Source organism: Triplophysa rosa, linkage group LG23 (assembly GCF_024868665.1).
Source record: "Triplophysa rosa linkage group LG23, Trosa_1v2, whole genome shotgun sequence".
Lineage (NCBI taxonomy): Eukaryota > Metazoa > Chordata > Actinopteri > Cypriniformes > Nemacheilidae > Triplophysa > Triplophysa rosa.
The window spans coordinates 897,302-921,765 of NC_079912.1; the positions used below are offsets into that span (position 1 = coordinate 897,302).

At 40.8% G+C, this 24,464-nt stretch overlaps 1 protein-coding gene across 11 annotated transcripts in view; it reads right to left on the reverse strand.

Moving 5' to 3' along the window:
• Positions 1-1,925: 1,925 nt before the first annotated feature.
• LOC130547394 (microtubule-associated protein 4) overlaps positions 1,926-24,464 on the reverse strand; it is a 54,125-nt gene continuing 31,586 nt past the window's right edge. For 5 of the 11 annotated variants that reach the window (XM_057323327.1, XM_057323331.1, XM_057323336.1 and 2 more), the window contains 10 exons: positions 18,713-19,404; positions 18,190-18,435; positions 17,712-17,883; positions 17,569-17,625; positions 16,584-16,849; positions 15,250-15,306; positions 12,396-12,488; positions 11,901-11,982; positions 11,704-11,816; positions 1,926-5,509 (listed from right to left, as the gene is read on the reverse strand). In XM_057323327.1, the coding sequence (XP_057179310.1) occupies positions 5,267-5,509; positions 11,704-11,816; positions 11,901-11,982; positions 12,396-12,488; positions 15,250-15,306; positions 16,584-16,849; positions 17,569-17,625; positions 17,712-17,883; positions 18,190-18,435; positions 18,713-19,404 (2,021 nt within the window). In that variant the 3' untranslated portion in view covers positions 1,926-5,266. The other 6 variants (XM_057323335.1, XM_057323329.1, XM_057323328.1 and 3 more) reach the window with 6 other exon arrangements.

Below are 24,464 nucleotides of genomic sequence, written 5' to 3' on the forward strand. Positions count from 1 at the left end.
CATATGTAATATACATATAAATTAAACAATCATATACAATAACTATTCCTCCTCATCACGCAAGTGTGTCTTTAGATATATTTTGTCATTCTAGTCAGTAGTAAAAATCATAATTTCATGACAAAACTTATTTCTGATTTGTGTCCGAATAGGCCCTTTTCACAATGACGTCACTTAACTTCCGCCTTTTCGCAAAGCAGTGTATCATAACATCCGTCTTGCAAAAACCAAGAAGAAGAACTTCCGTTTTGCCGTCGCGCTGGAATTTAACAACGGTGAAAAAAAACTGACAGAACACGTATTCAAGTACTTTATCCTAGCACCTTCGCTAACACAAAAAGAAAACAAAACACTGACCTTCATAATCAAACAGGTACTGTTCAACGAAGAATTTGTATCCTTTCTCTACCTTTGATCTTGTCATTAGCAAAAATTTGTCTGCAAGACGTTGTACATCATCTAGACCAGTGGTCACCAACCCTGTTCCTGGAGATCGACCGTCCTGCAGACTGCATCTCCAACCCTGCTTCAGCACACCTGTCTGTAATTATCAAGCAAACCTGAACACCTTGATTAGATAGTTCAGGTGTGTTTGATTGGGGTTAGAGCTGAAATCTTCAGGACGGTCGATCTCCAGGAGCAGGGTTGGTGACCACTGATCTAGACGTATTTGTGGCAGATGTGCAAGCCACTTGGTAAACTCCATTCTGAGGCGCTAGCGGAAGTAACTACTTCTTGAGTTTTACTGGCGGTTGGCAAACCAGCTTATAGGTGCATTACCGCCACCTTATGAACTTGAGTGCTAGCGGAAGTAACGATACACTGCTTCACAGCAGACCGGAAGATACGTGACGTCATGTGAAAAGGGCGTATTAAGCAAAATGACAAACCACTTTAAGTTTTAAAATGTCGTTAACGTAACATACCGGAGTCACGTTCATGCTATTTTTAGTCAGTTTGTCTGCTGCACTTAAAAACTGATAACAAAACATAAAACTGTACGAAAAGGACAAAATATGACTTTACATAAATGTAAATAACTACAAATAAATTTAGTTATGTTACCTTGTTGAACTTTACAGAATCATGTAAACTCTGATAGGATTTACAGTCACGGTCGGTGGCAGTTACGCGGCTTTTGAAAGATGCTCATATTACGTGGGACACACGACCTGTCTGACGTCACACGTAATCGTGCGTATTCACACCACAAGCACACAGTGAAAATATATTAAACGGTATGTGTGATTAAGTAACTACATTTTTCTATCTGTAAATGATGACAACCAAAATATTATGTTTCCCTGTATATTTTATTCCTCTCAAGGCATGAAAAAAGGACTTTACATTGTTTACATTTTTAGAAAGGTCTTCACATGGCCTTTGGTGGCATACGTTCGAACGTTAACAATTTTAAGAAGTTAATAATGAAGAGAACTATGTATGATGTAAAACTTACACAGGTTTTGTGCTGCTTAGGCCTATAAAGCAACGTGTAGAACTATATGCCTACAGGAAATAAATGAATCCATACTCCTGAAGATTACATAAAAGATTAGGACACATTTACATAAACTCATTTACAAAAAACATCAAACAAATAAGCTATGGTGACTTGTGGTATGATGTTATGCATAATGTCCTATTTAGTGGACACATTAATCAAAATGTAGGCTACTCACATGAAATCAACACCTAAAAAACGTAAACTCCTACTCCTTAGCTTTTCCGTGTCATATTATTTATTCCTGCAAGGGTCCTATTGAATTAAATGGATTGCATGATAAACTGCTGTCGGTCTGTCAATAAAAGCCATGCAGATCTGATGGCCTTTAATGTATCACTTGTAGTTACAAGTAAACGCATGATTTGAACGTAAATGGATTTATCATGTGAGAAGATACAGAGTGAACACAAAACACCTGTAGAATGTTTTAAACACTTCATTTCATTTAATTTTTAATAATCACATCATAGTTAACAGTTAACCACAATAAACACCTCATTCAAACCAAAAATATTATGAAATTTATTTTTAATGGAAATAACTCGAAAATAAAGGAAAATGCACAATCAAGAAAATCACCAAAACAACAGTCTGAGCTGGTTTCAGCATGGATGTGATCTACTTTACTGCATCACCAGAAACCAAAACCAGAACTACTAGTTTTGCACACGAATGTTGTGTTTCTTAGTTTATGTTACTTCAGGGCTGGACATCTTTATAATGAATAGAATTCATATCTCTCCCAGATTCAACAAAGAAAAGAAAATAACAAAAGAAACAATAATAAGAATGATTGGACCTCTCCTCTCACTCCATGATTCAACACGATGCCCAGGTCCTTCACGACCAAAAAAAATCAGTGCTACACATTCATTGCACCCCCACCCCAGTTTTAGTTTTGACAGCATTATACTGTTTATGTCTCTCAGCATGTATTGTAAGACTAATATTGATCAAATGTAAAGGGTATGTGAGATTCATTAAGATTATTAGAAGACGTTTAATAATATCAATGCCCACCTGAACATGACCCACCTGGCATCATCAGGGCAGACTGCCCACAACCAAAACATTAAAGACACAGCTGTCAGAGGACAGAATTATAAGTGCTTTGCATCTTTATTGTATCTCAAACCTGTTTGTTCTTTTTTTTTGTCTTTTCCCAGAAAAACAACAACAATAAAACCACCAGCCATTAAAGGTAAAGAATATCAAGCACTTGTGTTAAGAGTTAAAGATTTTTTGTTACATTTCTTTCATTCTTGTGGCAATATTGAGTGCATTAGATGGCAGCATGTGTTTACATAGAACAATATGGGGAGAGCAACCGTAAATATTTGAAAAGAAAAAAGAAGTTGCACTTTGTTCTTATTATATCGACTGCATTTATGGGACAGATTGTGACCATTTCACTACAAACCATTGTTATACATATTATTAACCGTACTTAAATACTGTACTTGTGGATGGCACAGATCAAACACAAATATTTACAAAAAAAGATAAATATTAATTATTGCCAAAAATCAATTAATAAAATCACATTTATATGTCTGTGTTATTCACTAATTCACAGGTGAAACGTTCTAATAAATTCTTTTTCCTCCTTCAAATGTAAATGGGAGACCATCTTCAATGCTCAAAACCCAAAGCTGAATTTCCATTTTTTATCTAAAAACATCTTTAAAAACATGTTTTTTCTGAACATCAGTGGATCTTTATTTATTATTGATCATTCATGTCCTGATGTGGATTATTTGATGACGATGTCAAACAGACAGCCTTATTGCCTTACGTGTTTGAATGGGATTGAAGAAACCTGGTGAGAATAATACCTGCATATGGAACAAAACGTCGATTAAAACCCCATCCCTCCATCCACACTGCCCACAGATGATGAAAACGAATAAAGTCACAAAAAAACATGTGTTCTGACCTCCTTACACCAAACCAAACATCTGCGAGTATGATTTTCCACACTCAACTTGAAAATAAACTACTACAGAAGATGCTACAAGAAAGATCAGCTACAAGCTCCGCAGGAACTTTCAACATCAGGCTATCAAGCTTCAAAAAGACCCGCAAAAACACGCAATAATAGAATCATCCAAATAACCACCTGATGCACAATTCACCGTTTCTTAAACCGCAACTAGTTCAAAGGTTTCAAGGCGTGACATTCAGTTCTGTGTCTCTGTAAAGGCAGATGATTTAAGTGCCACCCGCAGCAGATCAGGAGTTACAAACATACTGCACCTACATCAATGACAAGAAAACCTCTCCGCATGAAACTCCATGTTGTAGTCTTGCTTTCTACTTTCTAAAGTATTTTCCCTTCAGTGTTCCTCCTCAGACCTTCTTCACTTTCACAGAGCCGTCTGGAGCTACATTTGACACTATGATCTCAGTCCACGGTGCGTGTAAATGAACGTCTTATAGGCATTGTAGGAGATGGTTATATATTGCTTTACAACAATGAGAAGAAAGAAACATCCGCTGGTCACAAAAAGAAAACCGAAGGATAAAAACGAACAGTTCAATTCTATATTATTTACTCAAACACACAATCACGACACACAGAGATTCAGATAGCCTATGGGTTTTAATGTACTGACGGTCAAGCGAGAGGTCACATGACAGCCCCGGTGTGCTGAACTACGCTGCCTTCAAGCCAGCCTCGGGTTTATGTGATAAAACTACATTTCCCCTCATCCTCTGCAGGATAAAGCATTAGTAGAGTGCTGCGGTCATGAAGTCGTTTTGTAGGCCAATATCCAGAGTTAGTTTTAGAGCATCAGGAAATCAATGGGTTTTGGTTTAAATGGCTAAAATAAGGTCTGGAAGCTTGAGATATTGTCACGTTTTGTTCTACGACATAAATCACACCGGTAATACCCCACTTGTGATTTTAAAAGATTGCACGGGCCTTGGAAAAAGGTCATTGATAACAAGTTGGTACATGGGACTACAGACATGGTCAGACACATTAAATGTCATCGTGCAGAAAAACCTCGAAAGTGATGCAACATGGACACAAATCTCAAAAATGCTGGATGGAGGAGTTTCCTTTCAGAGAACATGTTTTTAATAAAGTTTCAAAGAGTGATACTGATGTTGAGCGAGCATCTTATAAAATGTACTTTTACGCTTCAAAATCCACAAACGTCGTCTTTATTTGTGACCATTATCTGGATGGACGAGACGTGTATCCTGTACTTTTCTTGATCATCAGCAGCTTATTCTTCGTAATATTGAAAACCCTATTGCCGTTTTTGTCACAGAACTTCTAGTTTGGCCTTCACAACTACATCGGCACTGCAGCACTCATCCAATGTTCATCATGAACTCATCATCACCGCTGAATGATGCGAAACACTTTTAAACTCTACTCAGCAGGACCTGAAGGCAGCGTGGGATGATGGCCAGACGGATCTAGATGTTTATTTGTAATGTTCAGGTTAGCTACATTAATCATGAACCAAGTTTCAACACTGTTGTACAGAGAAATAAAGACCAAGATCTAGATGTCATATGAGAAAGCTGATGTTGTGATTGTTGTGTTGTGACGAGCATGAGTTTAGCAGCGGACAAAAGGCTGAGAAAAGGGTTCATGGCCAAACCAAAGCTTATAAAAGACAAAACCTCATTCGGACCTTCATCAGAGCACCCACTACCAGCCTTCTTCATGCAGTCTGACGTCTAACAAACACACCCATTAAACGAGTCATAGCAATGGTAGGACGAACGGGAGAAGAGAAGTCACGTCAGGAGTCCGTCGAGCGAGCCGACGATTCCGCCCTGTTCCTGGGAGGAGAGGAGAGTCGGGGTGGTGTGGGAGCGGGGGAGGCCGGCGGTGGCGAGGGAGTCGTTGAGCGAGACGCTGTTGCGTAACAGGTGGGGTTGGGCGGAGCCGTCAGCCGAGGCGGGCCAGATGATGATGTCGGCGCCGTGGTCCGTGCGAGAGCGGGCTTTCTCGCGGAAATGAAGCTTGAAAGACTCAATCTGCATCAGAGTGTGAGGAAAGACAGGACAGAGGAAAGACAGGACATAAAAACAGGGTAACGTGGGAGGGGAGGAGGTGACGGGGGATTGAAATGGAAAGGGTAAAGTGACGGCAAACAGCAGAGTTAGATGCCTGAAAAATAAGAAGTCGAAACGATTTCATGATCAGAGAACGGCACTCCAACAACATCACGACCAGGGTCTGAAATGCACTTTTCATTGGAGTCATTTGAGTTTTTTGTCTTGAATTTCTAATACGTAAACACATTCAAGCACAATACAACAAAAGGGTTCTATTTCTAAAGCAAATTTAGCAGGATTTGTTTTTCACCAACTATTGGATAAAAGCCATACAATCTTATCGCATACAGTTCTTGCATTTGAAATCCATTTCAAAGACGTTTTACCAAAAATAGCATGCACAATACGTATTAAATAGCATGTTTGAAAGCACATGCGTTCTCTAGCTTAGATTATACTGAATCTGCTTCATTTCCGACCCTGATCACAACAGCGGCTCACCGGAAACGGCAACATAAACAAACTCCTTCATTCCGATGGGACTGTGGGAGTGATGTCAGGATTCTAGTCTGTCGGGGGCTTTTGGTCTTGGGCAGGTTTCACACAAACTTACTTGTTTCAGGGATGAGTGAGTCCAGACCCTGCGGGTCCCGGAGCTCCTCACTCCTGCAGGGGGCGCTGCCCTCCTTCAGCCCATTCTCCTGAGCAGAGCCGACTGCCGGCTGGGCGGCCGAGACACCACTAGAGGGAGCTTGACTACCCTCAGCTGTCTCCTGGACCCCCTCAGCCTAAAAACACACAGCATGCCAATGTCAATAGAACATGATGTGATGAAATGTTCACCAACTCAAACAGAATATAAATCAAACACTCGATGCAGTGAAGTGAAACATTCAGACACACACAAATGTATTTACGTGTTTCTTCAATTGATGCACTAGAAAATGCCTCAAGTACAATGCTTAAAAACATCCCATGATGCACCTCAGGAATGAAAGTTCTGTTTTTTGATTTCTACATTTGGACTTTTCTAACATTAGTTTTTTAAGAATGACAGATTTCACGTGTCCAGATGCTTCACTGCTGGTGTATACACACACACTGTATGTTTGCAGTGAGAAATAAATGAAAAATTTAATTAAATTAAAAAGGCAATCACGATGACAAAAACAGGCCGACCAATCACATTATCACTTCATTAATGTATTTAAATAATAACAGTTGACTTTTGTGTTTAATATAACTTAAACTGTGATTTAGAAAAAGCTTTAACAGAGAAAGACTTAAATAATGAAGCACAATGAACTGACATGAAGGCGTTTGTCTGTGATTTAACCACACGGGTTTTAAAATAGTCAATATAACATTTGCAGTTGGATGAACACGAACAGGTTCTACTTTTTGGTCTGTACAAATGGATTCAGGGTGTGCATGAGTACAAAACTATAATACGGTGCAGGCGTGCAGGTGGTCATGTGACTGAAATGAATGGCCATAGGCTGAGGGGCAGGTGACATCACATTCAGCTTTCAAGAATTTCACATTCCAGCCAATCAGAGGTTGAGAAAACAAGCACGGGAGACCTAAATGACAGTTCTCTTCCGACTATTAGATGACATCTTTACTACCAGACAAAACCCTTTATTATTCAAAAAACAGAATGGAGTTACAGCAGAATACACATACAAGTGATTCTTCTGAGGTCGGAATGAAAACCTTTACAAACGTTAACCATGGTTTTACTACAAATAAAATAAATGCAAAAACATTACTATAGTTGAACCACAGTGTACACAAAATAACCGTGGTTTTACTGGAGTAACCATAGTTTATTTGTAGTACAATGCTATTTTTTCCCCTAAAAAACAACAACAAAAAACATGGATACTATAATAAAACCATGGGTAATTTTGGTGAAAACGCATGAACTTACGAACACAAACATGAAGAAATAAAAAGCAAAGCTTTCTCCAAGATCCATTTAGAGCGGCACAGAATTTGATCAGCATGTGTTCTGAAGCTCGATTGACTTTTGAATTGACTTTAATTCACTCACCACTGATGCAGTGACAGATTCTTTGAATGTTTTTATTCTAGAGAGGATTTTAAAGGACAACGCTTTGTACAATTTCATCCCTGCAGACAATCTAGAACACAGGGTTCCTACACATTTTCCATTTCGAAATACATACTTTCCAGCCTCAAACATACAGACTTCCCTGAAGATTTTTCAGACCATATTTATCATCTGGAAAGGGATGGTTTTAAAAATCAAACCGTTCACATGCATATTAATATAATATTTTGCCAGCTATACCTCATAGAAATGAATGAACACCAAACCAAGACATGTTCCATGCACAACATTTTATAATTGGAATTTAGTGCAACATTAATCATTTGTCAAATGAAATAACTGTGAACCTTCAACCCACAGCAACAGAAGGAATGGTGAAATATAATTCATTAATGAACACGAAAAGTGAAATTAAGTCCATTAACTTGGCTTCTTCCAAAATTTGACAACGTTCAATCCGGGCCGTACGCAGGATTTTAGAGGTCCAAAAACGGAGTTTGTCCCAAACAAGAACAGATTTTCTTGAGCTGCATATGTGCATTTTAGAACAACTGAGTGCAAATTAGACCACAATAGCTAAAGCCATGTCTGTATTTTATGTTTATCAGTGACAAGTAAACACGCGGTCAACTGATATTTGTATAAATATTACATACATTTACAAATATTACCAGATTGAAATATAATCAATCTTTCAAGAGCATTTGGGTTTGGAATGACAAATGTAAGCGCTATTCCTTTTACTTTTTGTGTAGTTACAGACATAGACATCAAATTACAAAAGTTGCAGACACTTGTTTTCTTATGAAAAATAGTTCAAACAATATAGAAAGAGAATTTAAGAACAATAATTTATTAATGCGTTTGAAATATTTGCAAATAATACTGTTGTTTTAATAGGCTGACCACAACCTATAAACGCACCTGCGTCAAAGCCATGTGGTTTAGGATGAACTAGTGAAGGTCTGGTCATGGTTTTGTCTCGTTTCATTGTGTAGTTTGCATTATTGCCCGTTTAAGCAGGTTCGTTATTTAAATGTTGAGGCGCATCAAGCACGCAAACTCCCGAGCGCTCTGTAAAGAGGGAGAAAGCAACAATGTCAGCGTTTTGCGCGTGTTTTTAGATGTGAACGGCCCCCTAACATTTCTATGATAAAACATGAAACATTTAGCTACGCGTTCTTTCACATAAAGCTAACCTTGAGCTTCCGGCTTCTGTCAATGGAGGGTATGTACGTGTCGTCACTTTCCCACATGAACACGCCTTGAGTGGTAAAACACGGGGCAAAATGAATGGTTACAATGTCAGGAAACGCAATTCCGCGCAACATTTGAGTGTCTAAGAACACCCGATTCCTTTGTAAGTCATAAGGTAGTCGTAAGGATCGCCATCAACTCCAGCTGCTTGTAGTTTCAGCAAATAATTGCGTGTTTTTGTCCCGGGTTTTGTTCCTCCTATTGAATGCAGCCATTTTGCCTTAGTTTTACCACTCAAGGGAGCGTGTCCCAGCGTGTTCACGTGGGAAAGTGACGTCAATGCATACCCTCTACAGCAACTCCCGTCTTCTTTCATTTGATGGACAGTAATCCTCACCTTCCTTCATTTGATTGGCCAACTCAATCAGAGAGCGCTGTTAGACAGCTGAGGTAGACCAGATCTGAGATCAGTTATAGGCGTTTTGTACAATATTGACAGCACTAAGTACAGTTTTGTCTAGAGATGCACCGATACCATTTTTTAAAGACTGAGTACGAGTACCGATATCTTTTTTCTGGTACTCGTTGATACCGATACCTATAACCGATGCCTGTATAATGTACAATAATGTTAATAAACCAGTATCTTACTGGTACATTTGTTTTTCTTTTGTTTTTAGGTCTACTTAAATTTAAGTACTATTTTTTAATCAAGTTCTATTTTTTATGATAAGTAGCACAATTTTACTAGCACATTTACTTCAGTTTACTAAAGTAAACAATATACTCTGTGGTCAAATTATAACAAATTTAAGCGGGGTGGTGTGGTAAAATATATGTATTATAACTTGTTCAAGTCAACCGGACTTTTATTGTGACGGGACGCCGCAAAGAGCGTTTGATTAAGTTAACCGGACTTTTATTTTAACGGATCGCCGCAAATGGTGTTTGTTTATGTGTTCGTGTCCTCGTGCAGTGAAACGCTGGCGCTGAAAGCTCCACAAGCATAATGCGTTCAGTACACGCAACCGCACCACTCTTTCACACACGGTAACGTAAAACAAGCAGAATACATATTTAAACAGTATCTGAATATTTCGTTAACTGTTACGTTAGCTGTTAAGCGCTAATTTCTTGTTAGGAAATGCCTGGATTCCTCGATTCCGTCCACGTTTTCCGCATTGCGGAAATCATAGGGCTCTATGTGTCACGTGAGGTATCGGAATTTGGTATCGGTGTGTCATTACGAGTATGAGTACGAGTACATGAGCTTGGTATCGGGCCGATTCCGATACTGGTATCGGTGCATCCCTAGTTTTGTCCTATTAGGCAATTTTATCACGACTTTTATTGCATACCATGGAAAAATTACCCGGACGTCAGGGACCTAAATGGTGGGTATATGGCCGTGTGTTTAACATCTTTAGTCGAACTGTAGGAGGAGCCCAACTGTCATTAGCCGGGTTTCCATCCAAAGTTGCGAGTTTAGCTTATGCTCAAAATTGGAATATCGGAATAAAATATAATTGGAATAAAACATTTTTGAATAAGCACCGTTTTCATCCAACTAGTCAACCGTCACTTCCTAATAAACTGCTACTAAATATCAGTAAGAAAAGTAAGAGAAGCCACTGAATATAGTAATTTTCATATATAATAAAACTTGCGCAAGCCGACGATTAGGAAACACAATAAATGCGCTGCTTTTGTGGAGGCCTGCTGTTTGGGAAACACAGTCGTGTTTAGAATACTTTGACGACTTTGCTCAGGCATTTAAGAATGACCATAACAACATTTCTCATGCTGTGTAACAAGATCAGTACTCTGGTTAGTCAGGTTACGCAGTCTCATAGTGCAATTACGTGACTTTTTGGAGGAATTTATTCGGCAAATGCGTTTCCATCTCTCATTATTCGCATTAACCCTTTTTCGGCAAAAAGAAAAACCACCTCAAGCGAGCGTAAAAACTTTTTAGCGAATTAAAGGTTTTTAGTTCGAAATTTGCCGTTTCCATCACTCGTTTCTGATGCGAAACTTCAAAATGCGAATAAAACCAGAGTGATGGAAACCCGCTACTGTTACTGCTGCCTAAGGGGTCGATCAGACAGACGCGCCTCTTTTGAATTGTTTTCAGTTGGCAGGGAGCAGTTTGCACGCTGCTTATGCGCTCCTCGTGTTCTTGGCGGAGCGCTCTCAGCGCTTGAAAAAACTCAACTCTGAGCAGAAAAGCGCTTGACGTCATGCGCCTTATTTCCTATTGTCCAATCGAATGAAAGGATAGGCGGGCCTTCCAATGTGGTGACAGAACTTTACAGTTGCTTGAAACGTCTGGAGACTGCAGTGATGAAGGAGAACCTTGTGTTGGCTGACACGGGTTAACCCAGCAAGGTCAGAGCAAGCGCCCTCTGCTTGTACCTTTTTAAAGTGTCTGATACTATGACAGTTAACAGCAACTACAGCGCTCGCGCTATAATCCTTGACTGACAGGACAGCTGTTTCGGTGGTTACCTAGCAACATAAAAAAAACGACGCACGCTGCTCTTTTCAAAGAGTCGATCAAAAGAGCAGCGCGGCACGCCTCGCGTTTTCAAACATGAAAGGCGCGTTCTATGTGATCGCGTAACATCCAACCACAGCAAACAGTCCTCCAGCAGATTTGGTCCGATCTTTTGGCAGCGCTCGAAACATGCTCCAAACTTCATAAAAATATATTTATTATCAGAAATTCTTAATTTGATATTTTATTAAACCGAATAGGGCAAGTCTGGAAACTCATAATTTTATCCATACTCGATTTTCTTTTTTCCATACTAATCCAGACCTGGAACGCATAGGAACCCTGACCTCATCTCATACTTTAAAACCAGATATTCATGTTCTTTATGAATGATGATCTCACCTTGACTTTACCTCCACCAGGCTCATGATTGACATTATCCATTGAGCCAATTTTGGACTGAGCTTTATCTTTGTAATTCATCTTATGGCTCTCGATCTTCACATCTCCTCCACCTGTGAAACAGAACACACACATCTCACAGACGTGCTTTACAACATCGTCAAGTGAAGCGGCGCTCGTTGAGAAAGAACTCGTACCTGGTTTATGTTTCATGTTGGCTTTGGAGTCGCACTTTGAGGTTACTTTACTAACGTCAACCTTCTTATTGAGAATCTGGATCTGTGAACACATACGACATCCCAAAACAACACATGACAATCCAATCCAATCTACACAAATGTAAACTCTTCCTAAAATAACCTTTACATGCCATGCACTCAGTTCGCCAAGATGAGAAAAAAAATCAGAATAACTGAAATACGGAGATTTGACAGCGTGTGAGTGCGAGACAAGATTATGAACAAAGGTCAAGCCCTCCAAAACCTCGGCTGTCACCATTTGATTTGATCTGAAATGTGTTGAAAAACAGAAGAGGATTTGGCAACATTCCTCCTGGAGCATCAGCAGGTCTTATTTGTTGGCAGAAGAAAGAGTCTCATTGTCTCAGACGTGAACGTGGACACAATGGACACAGAGAGAAATGATTGTGTTTGTTTGGAGACGACTACACCGCATGCAGCAACGTTACTTACGTTCCCTCCACCAGGAACATGTTTCATATTGTCCTTGGAGCCCAAGCGAGACGTGACGTGACTGTAGTCCATTTTTTTGGAGAGTATTTGAACCTACAGCAGCACGGCGGGGCGGGTCGGGCGGGAATGACGGGACACCAGGGAGGTTCAGGTTAGAGAGGGAAGACAACAGAGGAAGAGAGCAGAAGCTTCTAAACCAAACCACACCAGCATCTCATGTCATGCACTAAACACTGAGAAAATCAACTGAAGATACGCTTGTGTGCTCCAGCTTTACCACGCCTTGATGGCTCATTTAGTCCAATGAAAAGGGTTTAGAATGGAAGGTGTTTAAATGATGGTGAGTTGATGAATGTGTGGATGAAGAGTGCAGGGTATCTCAAAGTCTACAAAAAGCATCCCACCAGTTTATCTATTTTACACAAACAAAAGAGAAGCATTTACAGCATCTACACTGAAACAAGAAGACTGTCACACGCCGAGACCATTTAAAAATTAATATAACCAGAACATTTAACCTAGCATACAAAAACTTCTTTTAGGTTATTTATGACTGTTTTAAGAACATTTTTATACTAATGTTTCTGAAAAGATTCTGGATTAATGCTGATAAAATGCACTTAACATTACTGGAAGAACATTTTATTAATTTGGAGAGAACCATCTGAGTTGACGTTGTGAGAATGTTTCCTGTTAGCTGGGAATTCACAGATTCATCACATGACCCCTGAGCATCATCATTTGAGTATCCCTGCTGTCAAATGGAACGTAACTATGTGAAATGTAAAAATGTGAATGTGACAAAGACTTCATATTAAAAGAGGTACAGATTAGAAAATGATGAGCTTTTTAATGCCCAAACAAGACAAAAGGGCTTTTCACACTGCGCTTAAAGCCACAATATGGAAGAATTGTGTTATGAAATATCCAAAAATCACTTGCACAGTGTGATATATTTCATGCAGTTGTGTACTTACATTATCCCAAATGTTCCCAAGAATGTGCAAATCCAGAGAAATTCCTATTTAAAATAATGGCCCGTCCCTTGTCTCCCTTGATTTGTCGCATATCAGTGACTTAATATCCGCTGCTCCGCACTACCCTCAGTTTCCGCTTGTAGATGCAACACGCAAATGCAGAAGTGGTTATACAGCATCTGGGACGCAGCATCTGTTGTTCTGTTATTATGGATCACGATTACTCTTTGGTGAGTAAAGGAAACCCCCAAAAAGTGTAAAAGTAGGCCAAATGAGACAAGCAGATTTATGGAATAAAACAAGGATTAATATCGGCGTGGCGTTTTCTAAATGGAGAGAGCTTCGCGACCAACTTGGACTCGACAGAGACTCCGCTCTCGCATGTGTTTCAATAGACAGGTAAGCACATTTTTTTATTGTACACGTAATACTTTTGCACAGATTATTTGAATAGTTATGAATGCAGTTACCCTATGAAATACAGCATATGTCGCACAAAAATATGTAGCCAGTAATGTTACTTGTAAATGCTGTGGGTTCGTTCCAATTTACTTTTTAAACGACGACTGTATGACTGTTTTAAACAGGTAAAACTGTGTAGCATTACGCTACCAAATCAATGGACAAAGTCCAATATCAGTCGCGGGCTAACGTAGCATTGCATTCCACGTTTCTTGCAAGCCAATTCATTACGATAAAATTCATTCATTACCTCGTCCGTGAACATGATGGGCAATCTCCATACGCCTCTGGATGGTGAAAACGACATGTCCCATAATTCCACTCTCCTACATAACGTCATTTAGCTTCGCCTTTTGTTGTTGTTTCTAAAGTGAACCATCTAGCGGTCCAAATATTCCATATTGTGGCTTTAACCCCACGTTACCTTCATTCTAAACCCAGCTTTTAACCCAAGATAAACAAATGTTTCAGAATTGTAATTTTGAAGTTTTGAATTTAGAATTTTACGTTATGAAACTCTGGGTTATGAAACTCTGCTCCGAAGCAGGGTGAGCACCGCTTTTGCATTGCGGTGCCAAACATGTGCAGTGTGAAATGCAGCGGGGGTAGAATGATACGACCAGACGCTTAGCAACAGACACCCAATCAAAATCTGAACAGCGCTTACCTCATTTCACAAGCTGTGTACAGTCACAGAAACTCTGTGTAAACAATCCTTTGGGTTCTTTTTTATTTGAGTAAGTAACGTCTCAGGAGGCTTAAACAGCCAAAAAGGATTTGCGAGGCGTCATTTTTTCCCGGATGCAGAACAACGAGGAATTTGGTTATTTACCAAACGCACTATTTTTATTCAGTCAGTTTGACGCTGCAGTATTTATCCAGTCATGACTGTTGACGCCGCAAATATGCAAATAAGAATGTTAACCCAGGGTTTAGTGATGTACAGTTTGAAACATCAGGTTATGAATGGCCAGGGTTATCTCCTAACCCCTGGTAAACTATAAGCAGTGTGAAACAGATAACCCAGCATTCTGTTTACCTGGGGTTTAGAATAACCCGGGGTTAACCATTTCATGTGTGAAAAGCCCTAGTGAGATCTCTACCCTTTAAAAATGTTGGGTTTCAAACCAATGGTTGGGTACCATATGAACAAACCCAACCGTTGGTTTAAATTAATCTAGAAAATTATTTCTAGAGGAGGAAGAAATTATATATTTTACTAAACCACAAATTAAAACAACCCGGCATTTTTTCAGCTGTAGGCTGATACACATTCTATATTTACACCATATAAACATTTATTTTACAAGCTGGGGGGTTGTAATAATTCTGTCAATCTACCATTTGAGAAGAGAAATGTGAGGATGAGAGGACAAACAGGAGAGAAGATGAGATGAATGATGAGATGAACTCACTTTGCCCTGGCTGATGTCTTTACTCTGAGTGTCCGTTCTGTTCTGAGAAACTGTGACCTGGCGGAACAACCCCAAAATACACCCCCCACGTCAAATCAATCACTCACATGTGAAGGAAGAGATGCCCTGACCTAACAACACCTCAGTGTCAGATCATGAATAAACTGTTTCAGGATCAAAGGAGGACACCAAGCTAAAGTTTGTGGTGACAGTTGAAGTTTCTCAGGAAGGCATTGGGGGGAGGGAGAGTAGCGGTGTTAGCTAACACAGAGAACTCAGCCGGGAAAAGATGACAAACATGAGAAGATGCTGAAGAACGTGAGGATGTGAGTGACTTAGAATGCAGTAGAACGTGGCATCTACATATACATAGCTATGCTCTAAATAGCTGAAAATCATGCAGCATTTCCTGCACTCATAATCACATGACACTGGGAAACAGGAAGTTTACCGTTCAGGACAGAAAACCATGCGAAAGAGCAGCAGTTGTGTTTAAATAACACATCGGTATCTGGACACCTTACACCAGACATGGTTTTTTATGTTTAAGTCCCCGTGAATTGGAACTTGCGATTGTTGAGTGAAATGGAATTTCGAATGTGGATGTGGCTTTTGTCTTTCTCTGCGATTTGATTGGATGTATAAACCTAACCCTAACAGCCGTTGCATTTTGAAATGGAACTGGCAGCAGACTGACGTTTGAAGGGGAGGAGTTAACGGATGCTCCGCCCAAGTCGTCTAACTTACGTCATTTAAGATAAATAGTCACTAGAGGGCGGAAGTGCATTTTAAGATTTTAACTGAAGATTATGAGGGCACACGAATTTTAAAAAGAGAATGAGCCACACTGATAAACTACTTGCAATACACACCGCAAGATTTCGTGAAAAAATAGGCAGTGTCATTTTTTATTTCACTGGGACTTTAAATACCACTTTGAACACTAAACCAGTGCCCATACTGCAAATGTAAGGCCTATACTGTGATACTTTGAACATGATACAATTTTGGAAATGGATCATGATGATACCATGTTTTATTTTGTGACATGATCTCGTATTATTACTACACCATGTTAAGGGTATGGCGCCTCAAACGCGACCCAATGAAATACTATGGTTGCTTTCAGATGATATCATGGCATTGTAGATGAAAATGATAGTCATGCAGTACCAAGCAATATATCAAAATATAGTGTAACCCTCATGGTACCATAGTATATGTGAAACATCAGGTGTATAGAGCTATAAAGGGAGTGAATATTGAGGAATCTGTCATCTGTATCTGACACGTGTCTCATATGAAGGGCACATGTATGATGAGATATGTTGTACCTTCCCTCCTCCGGGCTGGTGTTTAATGTTGTCCGTAGAGCCGATCTTGGAGCGCACGATTTTGATATCTGTAGCAGAGGCGGAGCCAGGGTGAGGGGCGGGGCGAGCTGTAGCGCTGGTGGTTGTTGAGTTGGGTCGTGATGCGCGGGGTACGGGCGGTTTCTTGTCGGCTGCTGCGGTGGTAGGTGGTGTTTTTGTGGGACAAGCGCTGATCCTGCTTGTAGCGGTGGATGTTCGGAGAGGTGCCGTTTTAGACCGAGCAGCATCTGAAACAGAAACGCATGGAGGTTCGACGGACTGCACCAAAGCTCTCCTGAAAGAATTCTCTCCTGAAACAGTCTGTGAGCACATTTCTATTCTATCCTTTCAGTGAGGCATAGATCAAGTGTTTGAGAGGTATGTGAATGTTCACTTGTACAGCACAAATCTCTGGGTGTGTCAACTTAAAAGAATCTCAGATCACTGAAGCTGTGACCCAGAGGTGTGTGAGGTTATCATTAGCATCTTTCTTAAGGCTTTAATACGTGCATATCTCACCTGTGACTAAACTAAACACCTGCGACTTCTCTTATCATCACAAACTCTCATCCTCATTTTTCTATTTAGAAACAACATGCGGATTATTATTTTGACAGTATCAGCAATGTACACTACCGGTCAAAAGTTTTCGAACACTTGAATGAAATGTTTCATTGCAAGGTGTATGCTTAAATGTACGTATGAAATTAGTTTCATAGACCAAAATATAATTGTGCAAATATAAACTTTTTCCATTATAAACTCATTTTTGTTTTATTTTCCATCAACAAGTCTTTGAAATGGATGACTTTTACTAAGTAATGAAAAAAGAGCAAAGAGCTCAGAATTGATGGGAACTCTTTCATTTTAGGAATAAATCAACAAAACTACTACAGTATGTATTTTCTGTATTGTTGTGTCTGTACTGACATGTCTTAAAACAATGCAATTACAGGAATAAAGGTACCTGTGGTTTTCAGTGTGGTTGCTTTCTTCTCTTCAGGTTTACCGTCAGTCTTTGTGACTACATTTGTAGGACAACAGAAAATAATACTGTGAATGTTTTTCATGTTTGAACGAGTCGGATGCATGCGTGAGACTCGGACTGACCCGGGCGTCGGGTGGCGGGAGTGCTGGCTGTTGGCCGTGTTGTGGTTGATGTGCGTGTTGTTGTGGTAGCCGGTTTGTTTTCCGCTGTTGTAGACGAGCTGTTTTTGGGGGCGGCGGGCCGAGCGGGCGCACTCGAGACCTTTGGCACAAGTGGGCGCTTCTCTGTGGCCGTCTGCCAGATGAGAACACACAGACGTTATATTAATCATAACATTCTCCTGCAGCTGATATAGGGCTCTTTTTCCTCAGTTTTACACAAATATGTTACTGTTGCTTCAATAATACACAGCGTCTGCTGAATGAACCAAGAACGAACATCTCGGGTCATTGTGTCAACTTGAGAGTTTTGCCCATTGCTTGAATATTGATCCAACAATCACATCTCATAACAAGTTCAATGCAGTCAGTCATGAACCACCACGCAGGGACTGAACTGGTTTTGATGTCTGGTGTGGTGTTGGGATGGGTGGAGACTCACCTTGGGCTTGACCTCTTTAGCCGCTGTACCGGAGGTTGTAGCCGTGTGGGGTCGAGTGGATGCTGTAGCCGGTCGCTTGGTGCCAGCGGATGGGGGGGGTGCTTTGAGCACGGGGGCTTTTTTGCTGAGGGGGGCGGGTGCACTGGTGGATGAGGTAGGGGTCGGACGCTTGGGAGCAGGTGGAGCGGTGGAGGAGGAGCTTGGCCGGGGTTTGGTGGAGATGGGTTTGGTTGCACCTGCGACAGGCTGTGCAGATGACACCCAATGGACGGAGGGCAAACGATGAACGAAAACGAAAAAGACAAATGATGATGAGTCAGCAAAGCCAGCTGTTAAATGCAGATAAGAGCTCAGAAGTGGGAAGTGAACAATTGTTGTTAATCTTAACTTTGGCTCCTGTATAAGAGATACATGAATTGTGACATTGATGTGCATTCTGACAAGAGAAAACCAAACTTATTAGCAGAAGCAATAGCAGGACGGTGAATGGAGGATCAAGTAAAAGCAGAATGTTTTCACAAACCTTGGTCTTTTTCGCAGGACTGCTCGAGTCTTTCGCAGGCACACCGTTGCTTACGGCAGGTTTAGCAGCTGGCCTTTTGGCTTTCTCGCCTTTCTCGTCCTTCTCAGCTTTGGCAGATTTCTTATCAGCGGATTCAACCTTTTCTGTCTTCTGTTCGACTTTAACTTCATCCGTCTTCTGTTCTTTTACAACTTTGTCCTTTTCCAGCTTCAGATCCGGTTTGTTATCTTCTGCTGTGTCTCGGTTAGATTCGTTCTCATCGGCTTTGACTTTCTCAGTCTTCACTTCAGGCTTTTTTACCTGATCCACCTTCTCATTGTCCATGCTTAGGGAGGAATCAGTCTTCTCCGTCATCTCTCTCTTCTCCGTTGGTTTCTCATCTTTCTCAGACACGTCTTTTGTCAGGGGTTTTTCTAACGGATCGACTTTCTCCGTCACTTCAACCTTCACCGGTGTTTCTATCTTGTCAACTTTTTCAATCTTGTCGATTTTCTCTTTGTTCTTATCAGGTGTGGCCGTTTCTTTCATTTTCTCTGGAGTATCCTTCAGTTCGATTTGATGGGTGTGCTCAGTTTTGTCTTTCAGCTCAAGCGTTTTCTCATCTTTCTGCATCTTGTTGATGACATCAGAGTTGTCAGATTTCTGGATGTTGTCGGTTTTGTTCACATCTGGCTTGTTTTTCTCACAGTTTTCTGGTAGGAGACACAAAACAGATATCTAGTTATTAAACGCATACAAATGCTGTGTGACTCATGGCTCGGGATGTTTCCTTCCCGCTGGACATTTTCTATCCATAAAAGACAAAACTAACACAGCTTTAAATGAAATCTGTCACATGGGAAAACAACATGTCTTCATATCTCTTGCTTCGGTCCCTCCATCCAGTTTCTTTCATTTTTTGTCATTCATTAGGATCATGTCATTTAGAAGAGTAAACCTTCTCAACACATCTCAACAATAACAGGGATGTCAGCCTCAGCAAACCCCCAATAAAAACATCAGTTTTATATCAACCATTGCTCACTTTCAAGTGTTCACTATAAGTTGCATAATGACCCGACCAGACCTTATTTTACTGGCTGCTGCAACAGAACACAATTTATTGGTAAATATGCCATTCATGAAGATGGTCAAATAAAAAAACTGCCTGGGAAACTGCAACTTTTTGCTGCGCTCAGCCAAAGCATTTATCAGAAATGGTTTCATCTGTAAGAGAACAACACAGCCTTAGAGTGAAAACAACACTGTGTTGTGTTGTTTTTTAAGTTATGACATGATGTGTAGCAACATCTGCTTTAAAGGAGTAATGTGGGGTTTTTAGGAGGATCTATTGACAGAGATGCAATATATTATACAAAACTATTTCTTCAGAGGTGTATAAAGACCTTACGTAATGAACCATTATGTTTGCATTACATTGAATTCGCCATGTTGCGCCGCCATGTTTTGTACAGCAGCCCTAAACGGACAAACAGCTCTACAACGCGCGTTTCCTCTCTCTCTCCGCTGCGGTACGTCGTCCTGTTGTCCCTGACTTCACAAAGGGAGAAAAACATCTACTAACTTACTCCTAACTGCTATCTTGCTGTCAGATCAAAGGCCTTTAACAGCGCTGCTATTTCCTGTTAGCTAGCTCTGCCCTCAAACGTGCTGTGCAATGCTGAGCTTCATCATAGCTTAGACCACGCAAATAATAATGCAAATGAATCAAATAAGCCAAGACGACACGAGTATATACAAGCAGCACACTGGTTCCAGATCAACAATGACGCTCAAAACTGCTCCATCACACAGCTAACATTACAACAACAACAACATATCTTGGTATGTTACTCACGTACTGATCCGAGTCAAAGCAACCTCCTCGCGGGTGATTTTTAGACGATCTTTCTCTCCAACGACTCTCTGCTGGAAAGTATCTCCATAGATATCTGTGAGTACATATCTGCTAAAAGCCTCAGTACCGCGGGTCCTAACGTGTCTCTGCTGTATTCTTTATAATATTAACGCAGTCCTAGCTCCTGCCTGACTTTTATCTTCTTTATACTTAGAATCCACAGACCCTTTATTTTATGTAATAAATGAGACATCGCTCTTTCTACAGTCTTTGTAATGTCCACATGACCTCTTCCCTGCGTCAACATGAGGTGGCCACCGTCGTGTTTCTAAAGGGAGGGGTGAGTGGAGGACAAAGAGATTGTTTGCAAACTCATCGCTAGTGGCCGCTATAAATCCCACTCTAGACCTTTAACAACAAAAAGTGAATCTGTTTCCAGGAAATAATTTTCTATTGTACTGTGAGTTCTCTGCACTGCAGGACATTATCTCATACGTTTGTATTCTTTGATTTATACATTTTCATTAAACAGAGTAAATCTCAAGCAGCATGTTGCTTTCACATACAAAAAATAAATACTAGTGCATAAAGTAAATAAAAACAGACACCATTAAAGTGATAGTGCACCCAAAAATGAACATTCCGTCATCATTTACTCACCCTCTTGTCATGTCAAACCGTCATGAGCTTCTTCCGCAGAACACAAAAGAAGATATTTTGAAGAAAGTTGGTAAATGAACAGTACCGGCTCCCATTCACTTCTATTGTATGGACACAAAACCAATGCAAGTGAATGGGGTCCAGTTAATGACATTCTTCAAAATATCTTCTTTTGTGTTCTTCCTTAGAAAAAAGGTAATTCAGGTTTGAAATGACAAGAGGGTGAGTAAATGATGACAGAATTTTCATTTTTGGTTGAACTATCCCTTTAATATCCCAGTGGCATTTTTCCTTTGCTAATGTACGCAGCATCACAGCATGATGACTCGGCATACACAACGACACATAACAAGAGAGAAAACGCTTAAGGAAAACATCATCTCGAGGAGAACACCACCTGCTCAGAATGGGGGGAAAAAAGTAGTAAATGCTGTAGCTAAAAGCGTTTTACAAACACACATTCAAACCATTCACAAAAACCTGAAGTTTATTTGTTTAAAGGATTGTGCACCCAAAAATGAGAATTCATTCATCATTTATTCTTTCATGTCATGTCAAACCTGTATGAGTTCCTTCTGCAGAACACAACAGAAGATAAATATGTGGATAACCAAACAACACTGAACTCCATTGACTTCCATTGTATGAACATAAAACCACCGAGACATTTCTCAAAATATCTTCTTTTGTGTTCCACTGAAGAAAGACTCACATACTACATGAGAGTGAATAAATGTTGACAAAATGTACATTTTTGGAAAAAACATTCCTTTATCTGATTTAGCAGCACACGGTCAGTATTCCACTATATATCTGTCAAAAGATTTGTTCTCTAAAGTCCAGTCAATCAACTAATCCCACAAATCACAAGCTCACAAAACCTCCAATTGATGGATTCAGATTCACGGAACAAAACATCATCAACACACAAAATCTACATTTATCACATTCATCTGTAAATGTTTAGCTCTCTTCACGTTTCATTCAGACAGACAGCGGAGTGATTTAACACCAGCTCACATCATCAACACACAAGACCAGATCACTTAAATGATCATTTAAAAAACACTCCTTCAATACAGAGACGTATGTGAAACGGATGCACGTCAAACATCCACCGCTGACATATGCAGGGACACACGCTGAGGAGTTTCTGACCCCCATCAACCGATGGGAATTCAGGACATTTATTTAGCGCCGTACACACAGATGTGACACACATTGAGCCCATCTCTGACTTCTGCTCCTCATCTATGACAACGTTCATATCAGAGACGAGTTAAAGAATCACACTCCTTAACAACATCCATTTATCTCAAATGTGTCGCTTCTAAACGTTTCTTTCACTTATCTCCACAACTCTCCATCACCTACCCTCAACCGCCTCAGGTTTTTTGTCTCCGCCGCAAGTTCCATTGAGTGCACGTATAGTCACCGGCACGGGTAAAACCACTCCCTGGTCTTTGTCGATGAACGGCCCTTCCAGGAGGTCTTCCATAGGAGAGAACCTTTGGTTCTTGAGGGGCGGGAACGGAGAAAAGTGCATTTCTCTGTCCTCACGGAGGTCGCTGCGAGTAGCACCCGCTGACAGGGTCGGAGGAGGTGTCGGGGGCTGATCGTCCGCCACGGTGAGGGAGCGTTTCATAGTCACCGCGTGGGGTCGCCGGGGTCCTCCCAGGGGTGACGGTAACTCGTCCAGCGTGGGGTATTTGTCCGGGAGCTCGAGGCTGGCAGGTACGGAGAGGTGAGAACATTCGGACATGGCTCGTCTCATGGCCTTCCTCTGCTGCTCGGCTCTTCCCATGAAACACGGCTCGAGATCTTCCTCCTCTTCGCTTTCGTGCGATGAGCCCTCAGTATTCGGACGTCCACCTGTGACCTGCTCTGCACCCTCGAGGTAGCTGTCATTCATGACACCGATGACACAGTAGTTGGGAGGCGTGAGAGGTGATGGAGAGCTGGGAGGTAATCCTGACTCCAGAGCAGGTGTCAACAGCATGGTTCCGGTGTTGTCCATCGTGCATCTTAAAGAAGCTGTAAATTTACCTGGAGACGCAGCCGATGGCGATGAGGACGAGGGGCTTTCCAGACTGTCCCCCGCACTGCCGAACGACATGCTCGCAGGAACGCTCCCTCGCCCGGGTACGTTGAGCTCAGAAGGAGACTCGTAGAAGCACAGCTTGTCTTCATCCATCAGTCCTCGAAGGCCAGCGGGTGACGTCCCTAAATCTTCCCGCTGCCAGTCCCAGCCCTGAGGAGCGGCAGGTGTGGACATGGACGGGACCTTACAGAGCTCGCTGTACTCCGAGAACGGAGAGGGCGGCTGTTGGTTGGAGAGAGAGGACATGCTTCTGATCCTCGGTCTCTGGTCTGGATGACTAAAACACGTTTGTCTTCTGCAGTCAAATGTAACGTGAATGAAAAGCTTTGGATGTGTATCCTCACGCACGCAACAATAGACTGAGATGCACTGAGGTCTGACTGTAAGCGTCTCTATCGCTCGCTCTCTCTGCTGTGGAGTGAATCACATGACCTCTGATGTGGATGCTGATTGGCTGTGTGGTGTGTAGAAATCTCCTCCTCTCTGCCTCTCTCGTTTTCTCCACGTTGTCCTCTCTGTGCGACCATCTTTTCTGCTCTCCTCCGTCAGATGACACACTACCATCATCCCTCAGGCTACATGCCACCAACATCATGACAAACAGATTCATGAACATGAGCAAATTAATTACGAACAGTAAAAAAAAAGAAAGAGAAACAAGCAAACATGAAACGATGAGAAAAAAAAGAAAAAAGTCACAGGTCATATTAATACAATATATCTAAATTAATAATGATTTTAAATAAATAAAATAAATCAATAAATAAATTAGACATGACCTATGTTGTTTGAACTTGTATGAATTCATCTTTAACTTGATGAAAAACCTTTTGATTAAATGCCATTGTAAAAAAAACGTATTTTACAAATATACGTTACGCTTATGTATGGCCTTATTTAGAATACAAAAGTAAAAAGTTAAATGACATTAATCATTTGCAAAAAAGAATAAAAGAAAAACAGATAAAAAGTGTCAAGTATACAGGAGACTTTTAAAGCAGGCTTTGAAAACTGTTAAAAATCTGAACATTTTTTACAATTAATTTCAATCAATTGTTGGCGTTCTGACCCTTTTTCCCCATTTCAGGACCGTAACAGAAATAAGCCTATGGCTTTTTTAACCTTGTTGAAACATGTACGAATAGGCTTTATGG